This window comes from Panthera pardus, unplaced genomic scaffold, assembly GCF_024362965.1.
Source record: "Panthera pardus isolate Hobbes unplaced genomic scaffold, ASM2436296v1 HiC_scaffold_17, whole genome shotgun sequence".
NCBI lineage: Eukaryota > Metazoa > Chordata > Mammalia > Carnivora > Felidae > Panthera > Panthera pardus.
The window spans coordinates 22043939-22068894 of NW_026526732.1; the positions used below are offsets into that span (position 1 = coordinate 22043939).

Below are 24956 nucleotides of genomic sequence, written 5' to 3' on the forward strand. Positions count from 1 at the left end.
CCTCACCGACTGGCTCTTCACTGGCTAGGTCACATTGTAAGAAACGCATTGTCCTGCTACCTCCTGGAATTCCCGTGAGCCCCCCGGGGACATTACCGTGACCTGGGGAGGCTCTCCCCCAGCCTCTGAGTCCCAGTCGAGAACCCTGACTGCCCCTGAGAGGCCCTGAGGGTAACGACTGGTGGAACTGCCCCCTCCGCACTTTGCCACATAACCCTTGGCATTGCTCTAAGCTCTTTACATATATTATCTAGTTTGATTTAAAACAAAAAACAAAAACAACTCTATATGGCAAGCGTTTGTATCACCATTTTCAAGTTGAGAGGCCCAGTTACAAACTCACTCCAATGTAAGAGGCCTCCTAGACTTACAGCCTGCACCTCAAGGGCATTACAGAGCTTTCTTACCACCAATCTAGCCATCAAATCCTCCACGATCTTCTGGAACATGGCAGTATACTATCTGAATGATATTTTCATTCAACCCCAGACTTAGCCTCCCAATGACCTCTAGTATAAAACCGTTCTGAACTGTTTTCATTACAGGGTACCCCTCAGCAGTGCCTCTTCTGCAGCCTCAAGACTGTATTAAATTTCTGTGGCCACTGTTTAAGGATGGGCCTGGAACACAAGTTAGTCTAGTCAGAGTTACAGATCACTCAGAGCTATTAGAGAAGAGAAAATTTCAGTCTGCGGTGGGACACACGGTATTTTTCCAAAGAGGACCACGACAGTACCTCCCATCCCACGTGTTATTTTATCTTCCTCCACTGTGATTTTGACACCCGTACCATCAATACACGGAGTCTGTGTTCTTCCTCGCTAAATCAGGGAAGCCTTGTGTCTGTGGCAGACAGATGCTAGTGACTTCTGAGGTCATTCACCTTGTTCTCTTACGATGCTTGCTCTGGGAACCCAGCCGCCATACTGTGACAAAGCCCAAGTAGCCACATGTAGTTTTTCCAGCCAACAGCCCCAACCAACGGTCAATATTAATTGCTGCAAATAGAAGCGAGCGAGCCTTCAGTTGATTCCAGCACCTAACCATCAAGTGACCTCGCCATTGAATCTTCCCAGCTAAGCACTGAGATCGTGGAGCAGGAACAAGCTATCCCTACTGTATCCTTTCCCAATTTTTGACTCACAAAATCTATGGGCAGAATAAACATGTTACTGTTTAAGTGTGGGGTTTTTTTTCTTTTAATGAATAGTTAATAGTTAATAATTAATAGTTAATTAAAAAATAGTTAATAAAAATAGTTAATAGTTAATAAATAGTTAATAAAAAGCCTGAGACTAATAAACTGGAATACTGTTATCAAGCACTAGGAGTACTACACAGGGATAGGCTGTCTGGGAATAAAGCCAACACAAGAAAGCAGAATCCCGAGATGAGGAGCCCAAGGTGTGAGTCCATCATTGAAGTCCTTTCCTACCCCCTTACTGGAAACTAGATTCTGGGCTGTGCTGCCCCTTTGCCAAACTGACATCCTACATGGGGTTCTCTGGGTAGAGGACAAGTTCCAGTCCCCAAATCCTAGCCACAAGGGAGGTTAAGAAGGAAAGTTCTAGCTTCTACCTTAGGAAGCAAGTCTTAAAATGGAGGAAATTCCCCAAACATGAGAAGGGTGTTCAAAAGATGCTGGCATCTGCAAGGCATGACAAATACCCACTTGAGCGTTGGAACAAAATGTGAAAAGCACTGTGCAGTGATGTCTGTAATAACTGAATGTTAGAGAGCAAGTGACAATATTAAGGCAAATTTTGCAACACTGAAGTGGCTTCATGTTCAGGAAATTGCATTTGACATACTTCTTATGGGCAAATGTTTCACTGTGCATGTGTTTATTTATGCCATGATATTCTTTACGTGTTTTTTGATGTTCAAAAATAACGTTCACAAATGTTTCAACACTCCTCCCTTCAAGAGATGGAGCTTAAGTCCCTTCCCTTTCAGTGTGGGCTGAATCTACCGACTCATTTCTAACAAATAGAATAAAACAGAAGAGGTTTTATATGCAACCTCAGAGACTAGGTCATCAAAAGTCACTGCTGCCGTTGTCTTGGTTTCTTTCTCTTGGATCAGTCCCTTTGGAGGAAACCAGCTGTCGTGTCATGAGCCGCCCTTTGAAAGGCAGCAGCCAGCAAGGTACTGAAGTCCCACACGAGTGAGCTTGGAAATGGATACCCCCCACCCAGTCGAACCTTTTGATAACTGCAGTCCTGCCAACATCTTGACTACAACTTTATGAGAGACCCTGAACCGGAACCACCAGCCAAGCCCTCATTTCCTGACCCTTGGAAACTATGTAATATAATAAATATTTAATGCTTTCAGCAGCTACGTTTTATGTTATTTTTATGCAGGTATAGATGTCTAATAGACTACCCAAAGTTAGTTTTTCTGGCTTTGATGACGTATTCATGAGCATATATTTTGTTTTTACATAGATATTGTAAAAGAATAATCTTGCTGACCCCTATGCAAACACTGCAGTTGGAGTTCCTTTTCCCATTTGTTCTTAACCTCTTGCATGGGATCACCCGTACTTGCCAAGGGCACCCATTTACTTTCCCTTTTCCCCAGAGTCCTGACATGTGGCTTCTACTCTTACTTCTCTCTTTCTATTTCTCTTTTCAGAATGAAGATATCATGCCCAAAACAGACTCACATTGTAAAAGTTGAAGTTAAAACCCCTTTCCACAACCTTTGAAATCCCAGTCATACTAAGTTGGGACCCCTTGTCCTTTGACGATGCTAAGCCATTTTCTGTCTCTCTCCTGCCTTTCCCACGCTGCTTTTATCTGCCTTATTCTCCTCCATGGCTCCACATAACTCCTCCCTTCCCACCGCACATATAATTGTAAAGTGAAATGAGTAAGTATAAGTTAGACTTACTTGCAAACATGAGTGTACAAAATTTGGGAAGTTCCAAATTAGACTTTAAAAGCATCCTTCTCACCCTGTCTGATCTTGTTTATTATAATGAAAACTAAGGTATGTTCTTAGGAATAGATTATTCTTGGTGACAAGATTTTCTGTTTTTTTTTTAAATGTTTATTTATTTTTGAGAGAGAGAGAGAGAGAGAGAGAGAGAGAGACAGAGTGGGAGCGGAGGAGGGGCAGAGAGAGAGGGAGATACAGAATCTGAAGAAGGTTCCAGGCTCTGAGGTGTCAGCACAGGAGCCCGATGCAGGGCTTGAACTCAGGAGCCCTGAGACCATGACCTGAGCTGAAGTCAGACGCTTAACCAACTGAGCCACCCAGGTGTCCCCAGGATTTTCTAAGTACTCATACATTTAAATTTTTGCCTCAAATCTCATGAAATATACTACACATATATTCTATATAGTAAGCAGAATATAAAATAGCTTTTTTTTTGTCCATAAGCAAGTGTTGTCATTATGACAGCAACAATTTATCTGAGTCTTAGATAAAACAAGAGTTAGCAGGACATCATAACGTAAAGGTACTGTTTAGACTGTGGAATCAATAGACCTAGTTCAAATTCTAATTTTTTCTTAGCTATGTAGGCAAAATACTTAACCTCATCAAGTCTTAGTTTCCTCACCTGTAAAATGAGAATAATAATGTCTACTTCAGAGAAATGTTAGAATTCAGTGAATTAATATATGCAAAATATCTAGCAGTGTGATTGGCCGGAGGTAGGCTCCTGTGGTATGGTAGTCAATATTTGCTACTTTTTGAACAGCCATTCCCATTTTGAATTCAGGCAAAGTAGACATTGCCCCCATCCCAGGGGACAAATTATTATTTGTCAATTATTATTTGTCAAATTATTATTTGTCATCCATTACACCAAGAATGAATCTGGAACAGGGTGAGGGGGAGAGTGGGTAAGTGATCCAGTTCTGGCCAATGAGAGATAAGAAAAGTTGCTTGGGAGTTCTGAAAAAGATGCTCTTTCTGGATAAAAAAACACGAAGGTTGGGAAGTGAAAACTTGTGCTATTTCTTCCCTTTGCCTCTGTGCCTTCAATGAGATGGTGTGAAGGTGAAATTATTGGGGCTGCGGTAGCCACTCTGTGACCATGAGGAGACAAGCCTAGGGATAAGCAGCTAATGCCCAAAGATGTCATAGGGACAAATTAGAAAGCGACCTTGCCCGTAAAGACCTTATGAGCCACAGCCAACCAGAAATCCGCTTCTTATACAAGAAAATTAACGTCTTTAAATATAAGCCAGTGGTTCTCAGAGAGTCAGAACCACCTGGGAACTTGTTGGAAATGCAAATTCTGGAGCCTCACCCCAACTTCTCCTTGAATGCACACCTGAATTGTGTAATCTGAGGCAGGCTAGGGTTTTAGAGTCTCCTTTATCACAGTAGGGTTTCTGCCAAAGCATCCCTGAAGGTTCACACAGTATGTGTGGGATGGATGAAGGGCTCCACTTTCCCTGGAAGTCGCTTCCTCAATTGATTCCCCACCATCGGCTTGATTTCTTTTCATCTACCTCTTTCTCTTAAGTAAGTCGTTCTCCTGAGGGTGTACTTGCTGTATTCCTGTATTTAAAAAGGTGTATAAATTAATTGTGTGGAAACCTACAGCTGCCTTCTCCTAAGGTGTGTCGTCCTTAATAGAATCTTTACTTTGACTTTACCAGAAATCTCTCACTTCCTAGCATCATGCTAACACCCTTTTATTTCGACATCAGTTGAATGCTTCAACGTCCAGGTTACTTCTTCTTTTTTTCAAGTTTATTAATTTATTTTGAAAGACAGTGTGGGGGAGGGGCAGAGAGAGGGAGAGGGAGAATCCCAAGCTGCACACTCAGCACAGAGCCCAACATGGGGCTTGATCCCATGAACCATGAGGTATGACCAGAGCCAAAACCGAGTCAAATGCTTAACTGACTGAGCCACTCAGGCACCCCTCCAGGTTACTTCTAAACACATTCTTTTTTTTTCCTTTTATTTCTTTTATTTTCTTTTCTCTTATTTCATGTTTTATTGAAGTATAATTAACATGCAGTGATATTAGCTGAATAATGAGTCAACAATTCTATACGTTACTCAGTGCTCATCATGATAGGTGTACTCTTAATCTCTTTCATCTATTCCACCCGTTCCCCCATCCACCACCCCTCTGGCAGCTACCAGTTAGTCCTCCGTATTTAAGAATCTGCTTTTTTGTTTGTCTCTTTTTAAATTTCTTTGTTCATTTGTTTTGTTTCTTAAATGCCACATATAAGTGAAATCATACAGTATTTATCTTTCTCTGACTTCCTTCCTTTAGCATTATACCTCTAGATCCATCCATGCTGTTGTGGCAAGATCTCATTCTCTTTTATGGCTGAGCAATATTGCATTGTATGTATACTCCATCTTTATCCATTCATCTATGGGTTGCTTCTATATCCTGGCTATTGTAAATCATGCTGCAATAAACATAGGGGTGCATGTATCTTTTCAAATTAGTGTTTTCATATTCTTTGGGTAAATACCCAGTAGTAGAGTTACTGGAGCCTATGGTAATTCTATTTTTAATTTTTTGAGGAAGCTCTAAACTGTTTTCCACAGTGGCTGTACCAGTTTACATTCCCACCAACAGCACACAAGAGTTCCTTTTTCTTCACATCCTTGCCGACACTTCATTTATTATCTTCTTGATTTTGGCCATTCTGACAGGTGTGAAGGGATATGTCATTGTGATTTGGATTTGCATTTCTCTGATGACTAGTGATATTGAGCAACTTTTCATGCATCTGTTGACCATTTTTATGTTTTCTTTGGAAAAATGTCTATTCAGTTCTTCTGCTCATTCTTCATTAGATTATTTGAGTTATTTGGCATTAAGTTGTAGACGTTCTTTATATATTTTGGATATTAACCCCTTATTGAATATGTCATTTGCAAATATCTTCTCCCATTCAGCAGATTGCCTTGTCATTTTGTTGGTGGTTTCCTTCACTATGCAAAGGCTTTTAATTTCGGTATAGTCAGAATAGTTGAATTTTGCTTTGGTTTCCCTGCCCGAGAAGACATATCTAGAAAAGTGTCTCCATGGCCAATGTCAGAGAAATGATAGCCTATGTTTTCTTCTAGGAGTTTTATAAATTCAGGTCTCACATTTGGACCTTTAATCCATTTTGAGTTTACTTTTTGTGTGTGGTGTGAGAAAGTGGTTCAGTTTTAGTCTTTTGCATGTAGTTGTCCAGCTTTACCAGCACTATTTGTTGAACAGACTGTCTTTTTCCCATTGCCTACTCTTGCCTCCTTTGTCATAGATTAATTGACCAAATATTCATGGGTTTATTTCTGGGCTTTTTATTCTGTTCCACTGATCTATGTGTCTGTTTTTGTGCCAGTGCCAAACCGTTTTGATTACATACCATTGTCCTAATACCCTTTAAGTTGAGTTAGATGCTTCAACATCCAGTTTACTTTTAAACCCATTCGTTGTCTCAATTAGATTATTAAGAAATAGAGATTTTCATTATTATTTAAATTAGTGATCATAAAATGTTATCACTAAACACCATCAGCACTAGGATATTTTTCTCATCTAAAGGTAAGAATGAAAAGCCATCTGTTTGCTTACATTGGGGATTACCAAATACTTTCTGAACAGTTTTAGATACCTAAGCCTGCTATTCTTCTGGATTCCAAAGAACAGACTGGCTGTGCAGGTGTGAAGTCAACCCCAAAACTGACTCTCTCCCAAAATTGTTTGTGGTGAGGCTTTTCGGACAGCTCTGGGTCAAAGTTACCACAAAGACATGTGAGTTGACAGGGAACATGGCACAGGGAGCAGGGGGAAAGGAGCTTGTGTTGGCTGTACCTCCTATTTCCCAGTGAACCGGAAGTCAACTACTGAGAAGTCTCTGGGGGAATTTTGCCAAAGACTCGTATCTTGCTTTCAGTGGGGCTCTTTACTCCTTCTCCTCTTTTGCACCTCATCTTTTGTTTTCCAACTTTATTATTAGAGACAAATTTTGTTTTAGGGAGTGATGTCTCAACCTCATGTCATTATGAGAAGCACTTTACATGTGTTACCTCATTTAATTCATTTTATCTAATGTCCCCATTCCTAGTTTAGTTCTTCATTCTTTACGTGTTCAGCCTCTATCTTGTTTGCCTTCCAGTGTCTTTATTTTATATTTCCTTTTAAAAATATTATTATTTTTACGTCCTTTAGAATTTATACTTATTTCTAGTTTAGTTGAGAATTGTTTTTACAGCTGTGTTCATATTTTTATTTTACTTTACATATTGTAGCTTCTCATTTTTGTTTTGTAATTAAATGTGATCATTGGATCTTCTAACAGATTGTTTTAATTACATTTGTATTTTAACCCTTATATTTTAATTTTGACATTTTCATTTATTTTTCTCTCTTTCTTGTGTTATTTTACTTCAAATTTTTTACTGTCCTTAGGAATATTTATTTTACTTTGAGTTTTTGGCTAGTAAGAAATATGGCCTCGGGAAGAGGCAGTGAAGAAAGAAAGGACACATCCTCAGTCTCCATGGGCTTCACATCAAGGAGAGGGACAATCTTACAAAAGGCAGGGTCTTCCAGCAGCCGCTCAGGATGAGGGCTCAGACTAGATTGGTTAGATATTACAGGGCAGAACAAGCTTAGAAAATGTTAAACAACGGTACATCCGAAGTATACATAACATATGTGTTGGGTGACCATATAATTTGTCATCCAAACCCAGACACTTGTGAAAATGAAAGAAGGAGCCATTAAAGATGATGCTGGGGGGAGGGGGGCTGTGTCGCTCAGTCAGTTAAGTGTCCGACTCTTGATTTCAGCTCCAGTCATGATTTCACGGTTAGTAAATTCAAGCCCTACGTTGGGCTCTGTGCTGACAGTGTGGAGCCTGCTTGGGATTCTCTTTCTCTTGCCCCTCTACCCCTCTTCTGCACTCTTTCTCTCAAAATTAAGTAAATAAACTTATTAAAAAAAAAAAACAAAAACAGAAACATGATACTGGGGCACCAGGCCTGCAGAAGCTATCCTGAGTAGCTGACATATGTAAAAGAAATATGTGTGAAAGTTCAAACCAAAATAATTAATATCAGCTCTGCACCTGATAGATATTTACTGAATGATCAACCACATTAATATGAGAAATTATACCAGTTTAAATGTAAATAAAAATCTAGGGATGTCTGGGTGGATGAGTCGGTTAAGCTTTCAACTCTTGATTTGGGCTTAGGTCATGATCTTAGAGTTCATGAGACTGAACCCTGTGACAGGCTCGGTGCTGATGGCATCGAGCCTGCTTGGGAATCTCTACTCTCTCTGCCCCTCTTTTGCTCTCTCTCTCCAAAAATTAAATAAATAAACTTTAAAAACATGTAAATCAAAGAAACAGTTCCTGATATGCGAAACACTTTCTTGCTGGGTCAATTAAGAAAGTCCAGACAGGAAATTGTAGCAGCTTTAACACCATGCCTCAAGTATCCGGTGCACATTTTGGATTACACTAACCACAAAATAGCCCACAAATACTAATCTCTCTTTCCTCCTCTTCTTAGTACTGGCAACAATTTAAATTTCATTTCACTGGGTTGTGAACAGTGAAGGTGATTCTGATGTTTGCCTCTGGATCTGGGAGGATAACGATCCCATTAGCTGAAGAAGGCCCACGGGAAGAAGAACAGAAGGCAGAGTCTGAGGAACCCGTGGGACATCCACGAAGAGAGGGCAAGTAGACAATAAGATATTAAAATCTGGAGCTCAGGTGACAGGTCTAGACTAACGGTACAGATTATTGAGTGAATGGCTTTGGCAAATGTCCCAGGGTCACGTGGTGCAGGATGGACTTGCGGGCAAAGGTAGGGCCCCACGAAGATGCCCCTGTCCTCTTGCACCACCCCATAGTGTAGTCTGCAGGATGCATCGGATACAGCATGAGCCGAGCCCTACTGCACACACACACACACACACACACACACAATACTTTTCAAAGGTGAGAATGAGAGCGGTCTGGCAAGCAAGAGAACAAGAGTCTAGCTTGGGCGCCAGCTGCTGGGGGGGTGGTGCGGGGGGCGGGGGAGTTGCCTACTCATGCCAACAGCACTGGGGTCCCTTGGGTCAGGCTGAACCTGTGCACTTGCTCCTTGTTAGACAAATTAAAGGGAGCTGCTGGAGCCACCAGTGGTCAGTCTTCTCTCCAGAAGGTCTGGAAATTATTACCGTAAGATAGCAAAACCTTGGGATGGATGAGACAGCCCCCAAAGAATGTACAGAGAAGACAGACTCAAGGGCAGAATTCTTGGCCATTTCACATGTCAGCGTGTGGGCTAACTCAGCTGACCCAGTATCCTGAGACATACGAGGTAACTGTGTTTTTGTGCTACCAGGCACTGGGGAGCAATAACTTCCCTCTCCCTTTTCCTCAGTTGCCTTAACTACAGGGATGATTTATTAGAGCTGTGTGGTGGGCAGGTGCAGGGGTGGAGAAGGCCAGTACCATCAAGCAGCCCACATGGGGTGTGTGGCCTTTGGCAAATTGTTGCCTCTTTCTCTTGTCAAAGAAATCAAAGGGGTTGGTAATATAAATCTAAATGCATGAATTTTCCCTTTCATTTCTGCAATACAGTTGAAGGAGGTAAGTCAGTTGTTCAGTTGCTACGTGACGTACCTTTAATTCCATGAATTTTCATCTGAGGCATAAACCACAAGTATCGACTTTAAGACTTTGTGAAAATTTGGGGGCGCCTGGGTGGCTCAGTCGGCTAAGTGTCTGACTCTTGCTTTTGGCTCAGGTAACGATCTCATGTTTGGTGAGTTCGAGCCCCACAGTGGGGTCTGCACTGACAGTGCTTGGGATTCTCTGTCTCCCTCCCTCACTGCCCCTCCCCTCCACTCCCCCCCCCCACTCTCTCTGTCTCTCTCAAAACAAATAAATAAAACTTAAAAGAAAAGACATAATCTTTTAAAAAAAAAGAGAGACTTTGTAAAAGTTTTGAAAATGGAAATATATGTTTCAATGTTTCTTCTGAGTAAAATAGTAGACCAAACGAAGAAACAATAGGCTAAATGGCTTTAATAGTATCCTTCTGTTTTATTTTTTGTTAAAGAATAATGCAAGAGTAAGATGAAGACAGGGTTGGCACTTTTATTCTATCAAACTGTGAGAATGGGCTTTTCATTTTATTTTATTTTTTTATTTTTATTTTTTGTTAACGTTTATTCACTTTTTGAGAGACAGAGACAGAGTGTGAGCAGGGCAGGGGGCAGAGAGAGAGGGAGACACAGAATTGGAAGCAGGCTCCAGGCTCTGAGCTGTCAGCACAGAGCCCGATGCAGGGCTCGAACTCACGGACTGCAAGACCTGAGCCGAAGTCGGACGCTTAAGCGACTGAGCTGCCCAGGCGCCCTGAGAATGGGCTTTTTGTAAAAAAGAAAAAAGGAACAGGAAAATAAATTAATATGCAAATGAATATAAAGGCTTTGAATTATCAGAAATCTGCAAAGACTTTTAGGTGTTAAGACAAATTTCTGAAATTTTCATCCCATTTATCACATTGAAGTTAAGCCCAAACAAATTATATTAGAGGGTATCATAATACACAATTTTACCATGATCTACTCACCAGGCATACACAGAGGAAAAAAAGGAAAGCCTACCAACCTCCAGTTTTAACCACTGCCAGCCAAGCAAGTCCTTGATGCAGAATTTCTCTTTGTTAGCACATCGGTGAAAGTGAATTAGGTTAGTTCACAGGAAAGTCTACTTTTAGTATTTGCAGCCTCCCCCGTCTAACTTTTGGTCCCCTTCTGACATGTCCGCTAATTCCATTCTGCCCTTCTGGATGTCCAGGGTTAACTTGCTTTCTGACCGACCTTCCATCTAGACAGAGGTCATCCTTTCTCCCTTTCTTTTTATTTTAAATGTAAAACTCATTCACACTACTAGATTATTCCTTCCAAAAATATGTCCGGTAAGCCTCTTGTTTTCTTATCAAGGAGGAAAAGGTTGCTCATCACCACATTCCCAACGTCCAGTGTGTTCAGCCAGTCCATTTTTGTGCAGCACTGAAACTCTTCACGGTGTGAAGAGAGGCAACTTTTGCTAATTAAGCTTTGTGGAAATGAGAGAACCCTTTGCAGCGCGCCGTCCAATATTGATCATGGCCAATGCAGGGTGTCAAACACAAGAAGTTTCCCTCGTGATGAGTTTGTAACATTAAGAGAACAGGCACTTTCATTTCCCAGACAGTTTTTACTCTCTCCTGGAGGAGTGCATGTTTTAACATCTGCCCCTGAGTCACACTTCTTGTTTGACAGGTTTCTTCCATGAACCGGATTACAAAATGAGATGAAGATTACCAAGAGAAACGCTGTTACCTCATCGCTGCCCTTTTAAGGGTGCGTTAGACCAGGGTAAACCGCAGGGCAGGGCCAAAGAATGAGCCAGTTGAACATTCCTAGCAGCAAGAGAAATTCCTCTCTTTGTCACATGGTGGTTAAATAATTTCCTTTTATCTAGGGGTGGCATTCCTTGTATATCCTCTCTACCCCTGGAGGCTCTCTTCTTGATTGGTCCCCAACTGTATTTGGAAAAAGCTCGAGCACCAGCGGCTGTCGGCTGGAAGGCACCTCAGCCTCGCAACCGCAGGCCTAGATCTGCGAGGTCGGCTTCAGCAAGGGCAGAGTGGGGGCCTTGCAGCCTGGCCGAGCTCGCGGATAAAAGGAAGGGTAGTTTAGGGTCATTGCAGTCTCTTCTCGCTCTTCAACTCTGCAGGGAAAGGAAAGGCTCACAGTTATATCTCTCACAATGTACGCGTAGTTGAACATTTTTTGTACTGGATAAGCATTATAGATCCCTAAGGAGTCTGTATGTATGTCTCCTAAAATACTTAGAATGGACTGAGCCATTTCAAGGTATCCTCATATATAGAGAGATTCAGTGGCTGAGGACAGTTCAGGGCTGATGACCAAAGCCATCACCCTGAAACAGCCTTCAATGACCAGGAATCAGGAACTAGGTATTTTGTTTCAATTACCCTACTAGAAACCACAGTGGAGAGGAAGGTGTACGGGTGAAACTCGAGCCAATACATTTTGTCACAAAATTTAAAAAATACTGTTTGTTTTCTATGGCTGAAAGAATAAAAAGAAAATAATGCCTTCCAAAGAAAACTTACTTTTACAAGCTTCTTTGCATCCAGCCAGAATCTGTACCTTGAATAAGGCTCTCCCTCAAAATATTCAATCCTGGGCACAGTTTGCCATCCATCCCGCTGCCTTCACTCCCTGTGACTCAGACCTTCATTCTCTCTCTGCGCAGCCCTTTCAGATTGACCATTATCTTGGATGATCTGCTTCCTCCCATGTAGTTTTTTTCCAATCCCGTTGCCTCCCCCTTCCCACCAAGTCCTACCCTTACTCCGAGGACACTGTGCCCCCACAGTGGGCCCAGCACCTTGCTCCCAGCACTGTGGGCAGGGGGGACTAGATATTGGGCTTTATGCTATAAAATAAATGCAGGTTTGTTTTTTTTTTAATGTTTATTTATTTTTGGGACAGAGAGACACAGAGCATGAATGGGGGAGGGGCAGAGAGAGAGGGAGACACAGAATCAGAAGCAGGCTCCAGGCTCCGAGCCATCAGCCCAGAGCCCGACGCAGGGCTCGAACTCACGGACCGCGAGATCGTGACCTGAGCCAAAGTCAGACGCTTAACCGACTGAGCCACCCAGGCGCCCCTAAATGCGGTTTTTAAAAGTAGACACAAATTCATTCGTAACAGAAAGCAAATTCTGAATATTTCTATTTCCACATTCAAGCTACAAGCATTTGAATACCTACGAAGCCAGATACTATGCAAAACACTAAGATCAAAACACAAATAAGATGACATGGTCTGCTCTTAAAAATCAAAAAGCAGGGGCGCCTGGATGGCTCAGTTGGTTAAGCACCCAGCTCTTGGTTTCAGCTCAGGTAGTGATCTCATGGTTCATGAGATCCAGTCCCACATTGGGCTCTGTGCTGACAGTGAGGAGCCTCCTTGGGAATTCTCTCTCTCCCTCTCTCTCTCTGCCCCTCTCTGGCTCACTCTCTTTCTCTTCTTCAGAATATATAAATAAACTTAAAAAAAAAAATCAAAAAGCAGTCTAGCAGAGGAAGCACAGGCTGCTTGGTGAAGAGAGGGAGAACATCGGCCAGAAGAATGCCCCTCTGTGAGCACACCAGCGTCATGAGGGATGGGCGCTGAAAACCATCCATTTCTGCAGAGCCCCTCTGCCCGCTCCATGACTAAGTACTGCAGGGCCGCCGAGGCAGGCGAGATTTGCTCTGTTCCTCTCTAACACGTTTCCCCATATAAAAGTTTCGCATGTGTAATCCCTCCCTGGAGTCAGTTTCTCAGAGCATCACACTGACACAGGGGGCAAGTCCTGGGAAGTGGTCCGGGCAGAGAAACAGCCCGCAGGAACAGTCAGAGCTGGAGAAGAGAGTGGATATAATGAAGGGTGAGAAGGTGAGGCTGAAGAAGCAGCTGGGGCCTGAATGCTTATCCCAACAGCAAAGCACAACCGTCAGAGAGTTTTAAGCCAACTCAGGACATGAACGGATGAACGCAGAAACAAAAATGTGGTCTATGTAGACAATGGAGTATTATTCAGCCATGAAAAGGAAGGAAATTCTGGCACAGGCCACAACGTGGAGGAACCTTGAGGATGTTATGCTAGGAGAAACTATCCATTCACAGAAAGACAAATGAGGTATGTTGAGTGGTCAAACTCATAGAGACAGAAAGGAGAACCGTGGTTGCCAGGGGTCGAGGGAAAGGGAATGGGGATACGTTGTTTAACGGGTACAGAGTTTCAGTTTTGCAAGATGAGAAGAGTTCTGGAGATTAGATGCACAACAACATACGTATACTTCCCACTGCTAAAACTATATACTTTAAAATGGTGAAAGTGGTAAATTTTGGGTTAGGGACATTTTGCCACAATTAAAAAAAAAAAAACCCAACATAGTAATGACAGAGAGAGAGAGAGAGAGAGAGAGAGAAAGAAAAAGAAAAAACACTATGGCTATAGTGTACAGACTGGATTAGGAAGGCAAGACTGGAAGCTAGAGACCAGTTAGAAGCTGCTAAAGTAACTGAGGCAAGAGGGGACAGTTGTCTGATCTGGGCAAGTGGTGGTGTGCATAAGTGAAGTGTGTGGCTTCCAAGAGAGCCAAAGTGGGAGAGAGACAGGCTGCTGCAGCAAGGGTGCTGGCTTGGGCAGTGGGTAGAAAGTGATCGATGATGCCACCCGCTGCCTGCATGATAGGGTGAACAGGAAGAGGTGGGGTCAGGGAGCGGGGAAGATGGCAGGATCCGTAGCATTAGAGGCTCCAGTCGGACATCTAACTGCTGATGTTTGCTAGGTGCTTGGATGTACAGACTCAAGCCTCAGCTGAAAAGTCGGGGCTGGAGATCCAGATCCGTAAACCCCTAGCGCTTAGAAAGGTGGTATTTGAGACCCTCGGAGTGAAAGAAATAGCTCCGGGAATTTGGCCTTGGATGCAGACTCAGCAATGACAGCTGGGAAGAAGGAGAGACACCCGTGAAGGAGACTAAAAAGGGAGAGCCAAAGGTAGAAGAAAAAGTGCAGAGCCAGAAGGCCAAGAAAGAGCTTATTTTACTAATGTTACGGAGATCAGTCAAGGAAAATGATTCTTCTCTTCATGCAGTTTGTACTTCTAGGCTGACATCGAAATGAACATGCACAGAGAAGCTTAGTAATATGAGAGTAAGAAATAGACCCTTGCAAATACGTAACTTTGTCAAATATTAGAGGACTGAATTCTTAGTTCCCACCTCTTAGAAAAAATAAAGTGTTAGTAATACTACTTCACAAGATTATCATGAAAAAAAAGTAAACTGAAAGGTGTTATACTGATGGATATTATGTCTACCTGTTGTGGGATGGGACCACTTTTGAGCAAAGTGTGGTTGGATCAGACTAGTGCCAGAAGTGTACATAAGTTGAAGGTCAGGGGGAAAAAGTCAGCCAGGAAGGCTTGCAGATGAACAGCAGTCAGGTTGCAAAGTCAGAGCAAGCCGCTGAACAGAAACTAGACGATCAGATAGGAATGCATGAATAGTGGAGAGTTAGGCAAGGTGTAAAACCCACACACACAGTGGACAAAACAAGGAAACAGCGGGGGATTGAGTGTAGAACAGATATGAGGCACCATCTGTCTCCCAAGAACGCTTAGAAAACAAGCACTGCTCAGCCTCAGCCAGTGAGCTTTGTGGTAGGTGTGGATACTCACTCCTTCTTTCCCTGCCTCCTTCCATAATACATTTATAGTGGCTTAGAAGAAATTCCCAAGTGTGACAGGATCTGTAGGAGATATCAGGAAAAGGGGGCACATAACTGGAGACCACACTGATGGAGGAGTGTAAAGATCCTGACATAGAAATTTAGAAACACATGCATTACATGTCTGTTCCTGTTAAATGGCTCTTAGCGCTCTCCCGTTTGGGATAGCAAAACTAAGCACATGTGAAGCACTGGGCCCATCTGAAAACACAGAGATAAGGATATATCTAATTTTCATGCTCTGTTATTTGTATCCACTATAGAATATTATGAGATGCTTGGATGCAGAAGAAAGGATATGTCTAAAGAGTTGGCTATAAGGCCTTGAAAATGTATAGATACAGATTCGGAAAAGTGAAAAAGGTCCAAGAAGTGGCTTAAAGATGCTTTTAATTAAAATGGGATATAAAAATACTTTCAAAATACCAACGAGAAAATGATGGTGTTGGGGAGTTGTTTCCTACTCCTCACTTTTCAAGATATCATTGGTTTTAAAGCATCGTATGTAGTCTCACCCAGATCATCAGGTCAGAAAGCTGTTTCTCACCAGTATACACGTAATCTTTACAACAAAAGCTTCTAGTGTATATAAGGACGTCATATCCATCCTTTATAACAAATGTTGGTAATAAAGATGCTCAATAGTCATATGATGGTGAGGTTGCATTCCAGATCCTATTCATTTCCCATTTCTAATAGCCCCTTTGTATTAATTGCAAGGTCTTTAATTCTTGCTATCAAAAGCAAGTTAACTGTTACTTTGATGGCAACTGGATGTTTCAAACCATCATCCTGACTACAAATGAGTGAACTGCATGCTGCACTTAGAGGCACCTTGCATATTTCAAAGAGAGGTGTAGAAATATGTCTTATGGTAGAAAATAGAGTGGTGGGATTTATACATAAAATCCAAGACTACAGCTGCCCCTCTTTTATTATTTTTAACCTACACACAATCTTCAGTAGTTTCCTGTCAAGATAGAAACTTTACATTGTAAAGCTGGAAACATATGTGCATGTGACGTTCAACTATAAAGCACCGGGACTGCTTTTCAATAAGTATGAAGCACTGGTGCAAGAACAGAGTTTTCTTTCAAGGCCATTACCTTGAAAGGCCATAAATTTCCTCCCATGATGTCACGGTGCAAACGCTTTTGAGTTATTGATCAGCTTTTAAAAAATTCAAACTTATGTTACCCTGGATACTAACACATCCTAGTGAGCATCTCTCCTATTTCTGGTATTTCTGGAGTTGTCACCACCTATAATCTGTGGCCATGACTGTAAGGTTTGTCATTTGGCTGGTAAGGAGGTGTCAGCGCATATGTTAAAATAGCTTTAGAAAAAGATTTCCACCTTCAGCCGCTGGAGGACCTGTTGCTCTTTATGATTGGTTCTTTCATTTTATACATTAAATGGTGTGAGTGCATGAAAATTAGCAGCTTTGCCACAAAGTTTTCTTCTTGCCCAAGGTCAGGATTCAGAGTTCACCAAGAGAGCATCATGGGATTGGGTAAAGCGAACTCTATGCACCTGTTGGTGGCACTGGAGTACCCTTTCCAAGGGAAAAGGCCAGCATTGCATACACTGTTGGGCATGGCAGTCAGAGCCACGAAGGGCTGCAGGAAAACAGGACAGGATGTGGGGAAAGCCAAAAAATCCCTTCCCTTTAGTCTGTTGTGACCTGGCCTCCACAAGCGAACGTTTTCTGGGGCTTTCTGACTCACAGCTTGAGAAGATCAGGGGAAAGCACTTGCCACACTGAGCAGAGCAGCTGCTTCCTGCTTAACTGGTTTTCGAGCGGAACATCTACTACTTTTTCAGAAAGTGTTTCGATATAAGAAGGAATATAAATGCATTGTGAAAATGGTGTTTTGTTGTAGGAAAAAAAGCCCTAATATTCAAAAAAGATAGGTCTTTGTTTCTTTATTCCATTTTATTAAAGACTATCAACAGAAAAATACAAAGTTATTTCCCCTCAGAAGTGAAAAACTATTAATTTACTAAGTCAGTATCAGCTCTACTAGTCTACCAGAAAGTTATATCATAACAATAATTAACATAAATAGCGTTTACTTTGTACAACAACTGTATGAAGTAGCTCCTATGATGTCCATTTTACAGATGAGGAAACTGAAGCACAAGGAGGTTAAGTAATGTGCCCAAGTCTTAACAGCTAGTGTGTGACAGGGTCAGGATTTAAACTGAGCGAGTGGGGTCATGAATCAGTGCTCTTAACTACTATGTGACACTCAGAGAGTTACTAATAAGCAGGAAGAAAAATTCTTACCTTGTCATAAGCAACAGTTCACTAATCTCTTAGTATATGAAACTGTATTTTTTACCTAATTTTCCAATGTGAAATTTGGGGAATTAAAAAAGACACACAGCCTGCAAACTCGTTTACTTTTATGACTAGTTCTAGGCAAAGAAAATGCTTTATGAGCTTAAACAAGTCACATTCATGAACTATCCTGTCTTGAGAAAACTAGCTGGCGGTTTGTATTCATAATATCGCGTCTCTACAATGAAAGACAGAGCAATGGAGCTGTGTGAAGACTTTTTTCCCTTAGGGAAAGGAAATTCAGTTAAAGGTGAAACATATCCCTGGGTGAGCTGAGAAAGAAAGTTGGAGGCATCTGAGAGGAACCCAGCGGAACTTGGTTTCCACAATTCTCGTATTTAACCACGAAATTAAAATTAGGCGCAGGGCTAGATTTTCATGGGCATCTGCAGGTTAGTCAGCGAGTTTCAAAGAGTTCACACACTCTTCCTTCTATTCCTTTAAAAATTTCACTGTCTGCAGGACCTGAGAGTTTTGGCTGCTGAGTAAACTTGCTCCTGTATTAAACAATGACATAAAAACAGTTAAGAGTTGACTCCAAAGAGAAACAGGAAATATGGCAAATGTGGGTAAGGGCATTACAAAGTTTGCCAACAAAACCAAATTTCTAAAACATGACGATTTGCTAAGCTATTTTAAGTAACTCAGGACAGAAAGCTAGACACCCACAAGCTAATTCTTTTTCATTTTGTCCCCTTTGAATCGGAGTTCCAGGCAGATGTTGCAGCCTGATGCAGCCAGTAGAAGAATTCTTAAGAAGAATAATTGAAAAAGTAAGATTTAAACAGTCAAGGTACAAACACACAAAGGGGTTATTATAATGTAATGTTTATTAAACTAAATTGAAAAAAAGATTTTTATTTTAAGTTACTCCATTTCAGTACACAAAAGAAATGGTCCACAGTAAAACAAAAGTAATAGTTTCAAGAATGTTGTTTTATTATCTGTAGTTCTGTATGCATTTTAGCCTTTGATGCCTGTCTCTACCACCATAACCAACGCAGAGGGGTTCAAAAGAAAATTGTGACACAAACTAGATCACAGAGATGGGAGTCAGGTAAACTCAAGCAAGCAAACCAATACCAACGACCAGTAAAAGTGCTGCTCTGGATATTTATAGACCATATTTACAAAAGTCAAGTTAAACTAATTGGTCATTGTGTACATGCATTAATATTAGTCCTTTACATTTATATATTTATGTGTATTTGTATTATCAAGTAAAAAGATACGTTTTAAATTATTTATGAAAAATATATAAAATGTGAGTGATACATACTTCCATTTGAGTGCTTGTTCAAAACTCAGTGCTTAAAAATATCCAAAATATATCCTGACAGGAGATATTAAAAGTGAAAAACATAAGGAAATAATGAGTGTTAAATATGATTTTAATAAGTAGGGAAGGTGGACAGAAAGAAGATATACATCTAGGCAGGAACCACACAGGATAAACCAGACGAAGAATCAGAAATGAAAGATGTACGGTTTTCCCCAAGATCGATGTCCTGTGAAACTGGACAGAACCAAGGGACTTTCAGGATAAGGTAAATGAATTTTAAGTTTCGATAATGAATTCATGCCATCATCAGCCGCATCACCAGCCGATGCAGAACCGACTTCCTCCTAGAGTTTCATTAGGAAGCGTTGGTGCCTTGGACATTTAGCCTACACGGTAAGCTGCAACGTCAGTTCCTTATTTGGCTTCCGTTAAGAGGAAAAGCGTGCCATGTGCCACATAATGACCTCACCCAACTTCGGTAGGGATCTGCTTTACTGAGGAAACACTGGATGGCATCAGCCATCCTCCCAAACACAAGCTGGGCTGGAATTCTCGCACCTCAAGATTTTTTCTTCCTCTGAGGACAGAGGTCCAGAAGGATTGGGGCAACTCACTCCGGTGCAGAGGGCCCCCAAATCTCCCCCAGTGTGCTTCCCAGCCATTTCGGTCGCCGGTGTGGTGTGGTGGCCGGGGCCAACCTGCTAGTTGAGGCAGGGGCAGCAGAAGCAGCAGACGGTCCGGCAGGGCTTTTTCTTCGCGTGCTGCATGGCCTTGCGCACCTGCACCTTGGCCTGGCCGGTGTAGTCGACGGTCTTCTGCACGTTGAGCTCGATGACGTTCAGCGTGTCGGCCTGCTCTTCCACCAGCACCGCCATCCGCAAGAAGAGCTCGTGCACGTCGCGGATGCGGCTCTCCAGCCGCAGCAGCTCGCGGTGGCGGCTCTCGATCTCGTTGAGGGCCGCCCGCGCGCCCTTCACGTCGGCCAGCAAGTTCTCGGAGAACACGTCCCACTTGCCCTGCTCGAACATGTCCTCGATCTGGTCGCCGGAGACGTCCTTGCCCATGATCTCCAGCTGGCGCTGGATGCGGATCTTGCAGTTGTCGCGCTGCTTCATCTCGGCCTGGTTGTACTCGTCCATGGCGCGCTGGAAGGTGCGCATGAGGGCGCTGTACTGCGCTGCAGCGCGATGCGCGCCACCGCCGAGTGCGCGCCGTGCTGGGCCTCGGCCTCCTGGCTCAGTGCCTTCATCGCGCACAGCTTGCGGTGGATGTTCTCGCCCCGCGCCTTGATGTCCTTGGCGATCGTGTTGGTGTCCCGCTTGATGCTGCTGAGGCGCCGCATGGACGTGAGGAAGCGGGCGTTCTGCTTCCCCAGCCGCTTCACGTCGGTCATCAGATGCTGGTTTTCATCCTGAAGGTCCTGGATGTTTCGGTACAAGGACTGCAGGATGTGGTCCGTCTCGAACACCATGTCCTCATGGAGCGGGTCAAATTCGTCGTCCCCGTCTGGGAACTGCTGGTCATAGTTCTTGGTTACCTCCAGAAGTTCGGCCAGCCGGTCCTTCATTTTGCCTGCAAGTAGAGACTGGGGTTAAATTCCTCCAGAGGAGTCCAATATTTGCATCGAGAGAACTGAAGCTTAAAATAAAGAAATGTTCTGCACAGCACTTCCAATTCTTTATCGCTGGGTGTAGGTAACTAACACGATAAAGGAGCTAAATATTCTCTGACATGTTGCTTACAAGTAAAGGACTAATATGACAGAGAGGCATGAACACAGCCATACTTTATAGCCCATAAAGCATGTGCAGTTCATTATTACAGGTGACCAGAACTCAATCAGCAATTTACAATTTTAGATTGCATTGAGAACCAATCACTTTTTCTTGCTTTATGTTTTCCAATAATTGCAAATCAAAACAGACAGAGAATAAGGAAAAATAAGAAGAAAAGATTTGGAAGGATAAAAATGTTTAAATAAGGACAATCAAGGTTACTTACAAGGCTGTGGGGCTAGCTCTAAGTGCCCTCTGGTTTTTTGTTTGTTTGATGTTTGTTGTCTTTTTCAGCACCAGTAAGCATCCCCAATCCCATACATCCTGACGATTCTTAAAAGTTACCATATAAATCATGACTTAAATTTTTTTCTCTTAAAAATGTTATAAAAGTAAAACATACTTGAGTAAAACAACAAAATAAAGACTAAAATCTAATAAGGCAGTACAGAATTTGAGAGTTGAAATTCCCTTGCTCCTCTGTTCATTGATACATACTTCAGTTTGAGTGTTTGGGAGGAAAAAATCTGAGAATATATTCTGATGGAAGATATTAAAAGTGAAGAGATAAGGAAGCAGTTAAGTGTTTAATGTAAGTTTAATAAGTAGAGAGGTGAGCAGAAAGACGACACACATCTAGACAGCAATCACATAGCGTAACCAGATGAAGAGTCAGAAATGAAAGACATTCAGTTTTCCCCAAGGTCCTTAGTGGTTAAGCGTCATTAACACAACTACTTAAAATTTTTTTATATGGGAAGTTTCAATCATACATAACCCTCGTAGCAATAATATAACACACTCCCATTTAACGATCACACAGTAGCAATATTTGCCACTTTAAATGGCTTTTTGAAACAAGTCAGCAGCTCAAGCAGAATTTCCATGTTTTCATAGGGTGGTTCTGATTATTTTTCTACTTAGCAAGTTAAAATAATGTTCTCTATGTCCACATTTTTTTCCAGGAAGTGAAAAATTTTAATTTTTAGTTGCATGTATATATGCCAAAATAATGAACATTTTCCTCTCATGAACAAGATTTTGTGGCTACAAAGATTCTTTCTGCTGTATAATCTGCAGAAAAGAAGGAAAACATAGTAGCATGTAATGTATACTCCATCTCTGAGGCATCTTGATCTCAAATTAAAAGCTTCTCCCAAATTGAAGTAATTAATTTTATTTCACCATGGAATGCTGACAAGTTAGATTTAGTGATAAATGGGAAATGGGTGAAATATTAACCATAGCCTCTCATCTTCCATAAGCATTATTTATACAAATTAAGCAGAAGTTTTATTCCAAGATGGTGATTTTTTTTTCAATTTTTTTTTTAACGTTTATTTATTTTTGAGACAGAGAGAGACAGAGCATGAACGGGGGAGGGGCAGAGACAGAGGGAGGCACAGAATCGGAAGCAGGCCCCAGGCTCCGAGCCATCAGCCCAGTGCCCAACGCGGGGCTCGAACTCGCGGACCGCGAGTTGAGCCGAAGTCGGGACGCTCAACCGACTGAGCCACCCAGGCGCCCCTAAGATGGTGATTTTTAATATAACAAATTATCCTGCTTAAAATGCCATTTCTGCTATCTGGTGACAAAAGTTAATACCCGATCTCCCCAGTGATAGGGGAGTGACTCTTCCAGAGGCAGGACTGAGGGGCAGAAAAAAGACCTAGGCTGAACCAAAACGATGCCATCCCATAGTTTGAATTTCCTAATATCCAAATATTTCCTCACTTTGAACAAAATTTAAAAACAAACCACAAATTGGGGGAAATTGTAATATATGGCAGGTAATGGGTTAACCTACTTAATACATTAAAACCTTCTGCCATAACCAAACAAAACCAAACCACTTGCCCAGACAAAGAAAATGAAAAGGCAACTCCTACACGAAGAAATACAAATGCTCGAGAACATAAGAGGTGCTGATATGTATCAGGTGCTTACTGTAATGCCAAGTGCTTTCTAGGCACTTGTCACATGATACTCTCTTCACTCTTCATACAGACTCCATGAACTAAGTGTTGTCATTATCAGAGATGGTGAGTGAGCGCAGGGAGATTAAGGAACCTACCCTTGGGTGCCAGGAAGTGAACAGCTGGGCCCCAGAGCAGTCCCACTTAACCACTACATGAAACTTCTTCAGGAAATATATAAAAGTGAATCAGGACGGACTTTACTACTAAACAAGGAAATGCAAATTAAACCACTGAGATTTTTTTTCCCCACCAAGTTGGCAGGATTTAAAAAAAAAAAAAAAAAATGATGATGATGTTTAAAAATTGGTGAGGATTCTGGGAACTCCGAAAAAATGCTGGTAGGAGAGAAAATTGATAGAATCTTTCTGGACGGGAGGTTAGCAATTGTATCAAAAGCTTTTAAAATATGTATTTGTTTTGTCACATATATATTTATTCTAAGGCTACATGCAAGAGTGTGTGAAGCTCATTACTGCAAGTATGTCCCTCACCATGCAGTTTTTACAGAAATTCAGAAATATTTTAAATGTGTAAAAATGAGCTATTGGCTGATAAACAATGGCAGTTCAGGAGGCTGTCTAACAGTATGGGAGTGTAAATACCATCTCAGGTAGACAAGGTAGGTAAAGGGAAGAGCCTGTGCACAACCACACACACATCCTGAAACAAAGACTTAAGTAATCTATGTCAAAATGTTAATAGTTGTTTTCTTTGAATTGTGGCATCATGAAAGATTTTAATTACTCCCTTGTGCTTTTCTGGGTTTTCCAAAATTTTTACGATGCCCGTGTAGATTTTATAATTAAATAAAATCCCACAAGACTATAAATATTATTTGCTTGAAGGACTAATTCCTTAAGGTCCTTCTTTGAGACACATGCATTGCAATCAGTTAACACCTGATGTGACCTGGGAAAAGTGCTTCAGCTAGAAGGTGTGGAGTTAAGATGTATCTATCTGCTTAAGTTAATATCTAATACAGTCTACTATGCAACAGGTAGACAGTACAGAGAATGGATGAATTTTGATGACCAAGGTAATAATAGGTGTCATCCTTGCTTTCTGGCCAAAAATTGGTTGGCACTACTGTAGAAGGTAATTGGGTGGTTAAGGTAAAGCAACACACACCACAACATCAGGAATCTGTTTGTTGGTTTACCACTAGTCCTAGACAGGTCCCATGCTCTGTATTACTACCCTAAAGCCAATAAAAAGCTACTGGGGGGGAATCATCTCATTCATAATATGAAGAGAAAAACACACTTTGATCACACAGAAAATGGCCTTGGAGGAAGATGTTTAGAGCTAGTCATTCCTTCTCAAGACCTCAAAACCATAAAGGCATGGATTCTAAATCAAGTGAAGGCCTAAGTTCATTTGAACGCTCAAGTCCATAATCAGGTAAGGAGACAGAAAGAAACAGTGTGGAGAATTAAAGATTCTCTATGGGGGTGTAGACAAGAAGGTGGTCTTTACCTTGCCTTCCTGCCCACCTAGCCTGACCCAACCCACCCCAGATGAGTTACTCCCACTGACCCAGAGGTCTTCTGCCAGGGAGCAAGCATTAGGAAAACTACAAGGAAGTCAACCAAAATCCTAGCAGAGAACACAAGCAGTAACCTGTTTGACATTGGCCATAGCAACTTCTTATTAGATATGACTCCTGAGCCAGAGAAACAAAAGCAACAATAACCTATTGGGACTTCATAAAAATAAAAATCTTCTGCACAGCAAAGGAAAGAAACAACAAAACTAGAAGGCAACCTCTGGAAGGAGAGAAGATATTTGGAAATGACATATCCGGTAAAGGGTTAGTATCCAAAGCATACAAAGAACTTATAAAACTGAATACCCAAAAAGCAAATAACCCAGTTTAAAATAGGAAGAAGATATGAATAGACATCTTTCCAAAGAAGACATACAGATGGTTAATAGACACAAAGAAAGATGCTAATCACTCATCATTAAGGAAATACAAATCAAAACTACAATGAGATATCACTTCACACTAGTCAGAATGGCTAAAAGCAACAACACAGGACACAACAGGTATTGGTGGGGATGCAGAGAAAGGGGAACCCTTTTACACTGTTGGTGGGAATGCAAACTGGTGTAGTCGCTCTGGAAAACAGTACGGAGGTGCCCGAAAAAAGTTAAAAATAGAACTACCCTATGATCCAGCAATCGCACTACTAGGTATTTACCCAAAGAATGCAAAAATGCTGATTTGAAGGCATACATGTACCCCAATGTTTATAGAAGCACAATCAACAATAG

General features: G+C 41.7%; 1 protein-coding gene across 1 annotated transcript in view; it reads right to left on the reverse strand.

The window, feature by feature from the left end:
- Positions 1-18455: 18455 nt before the first annotated feature.
- Positions 18456-24956, reverse strand: part of STX11 (syntaxin 11) — a 44307-nt gene continuing 37806 nt past the window's right edge. Inside the window, 2 exon segments of the mRNA XM_053904409.1 lie at positions 18456-20109; positions 20112-20497. Of these exon segments, the coding sequence (XP_053760384.1) occupies positions 19627-20109; positions 20112-20497 (869 nt within the window). The 3' untranslated portion in view covers positions 18456-19626.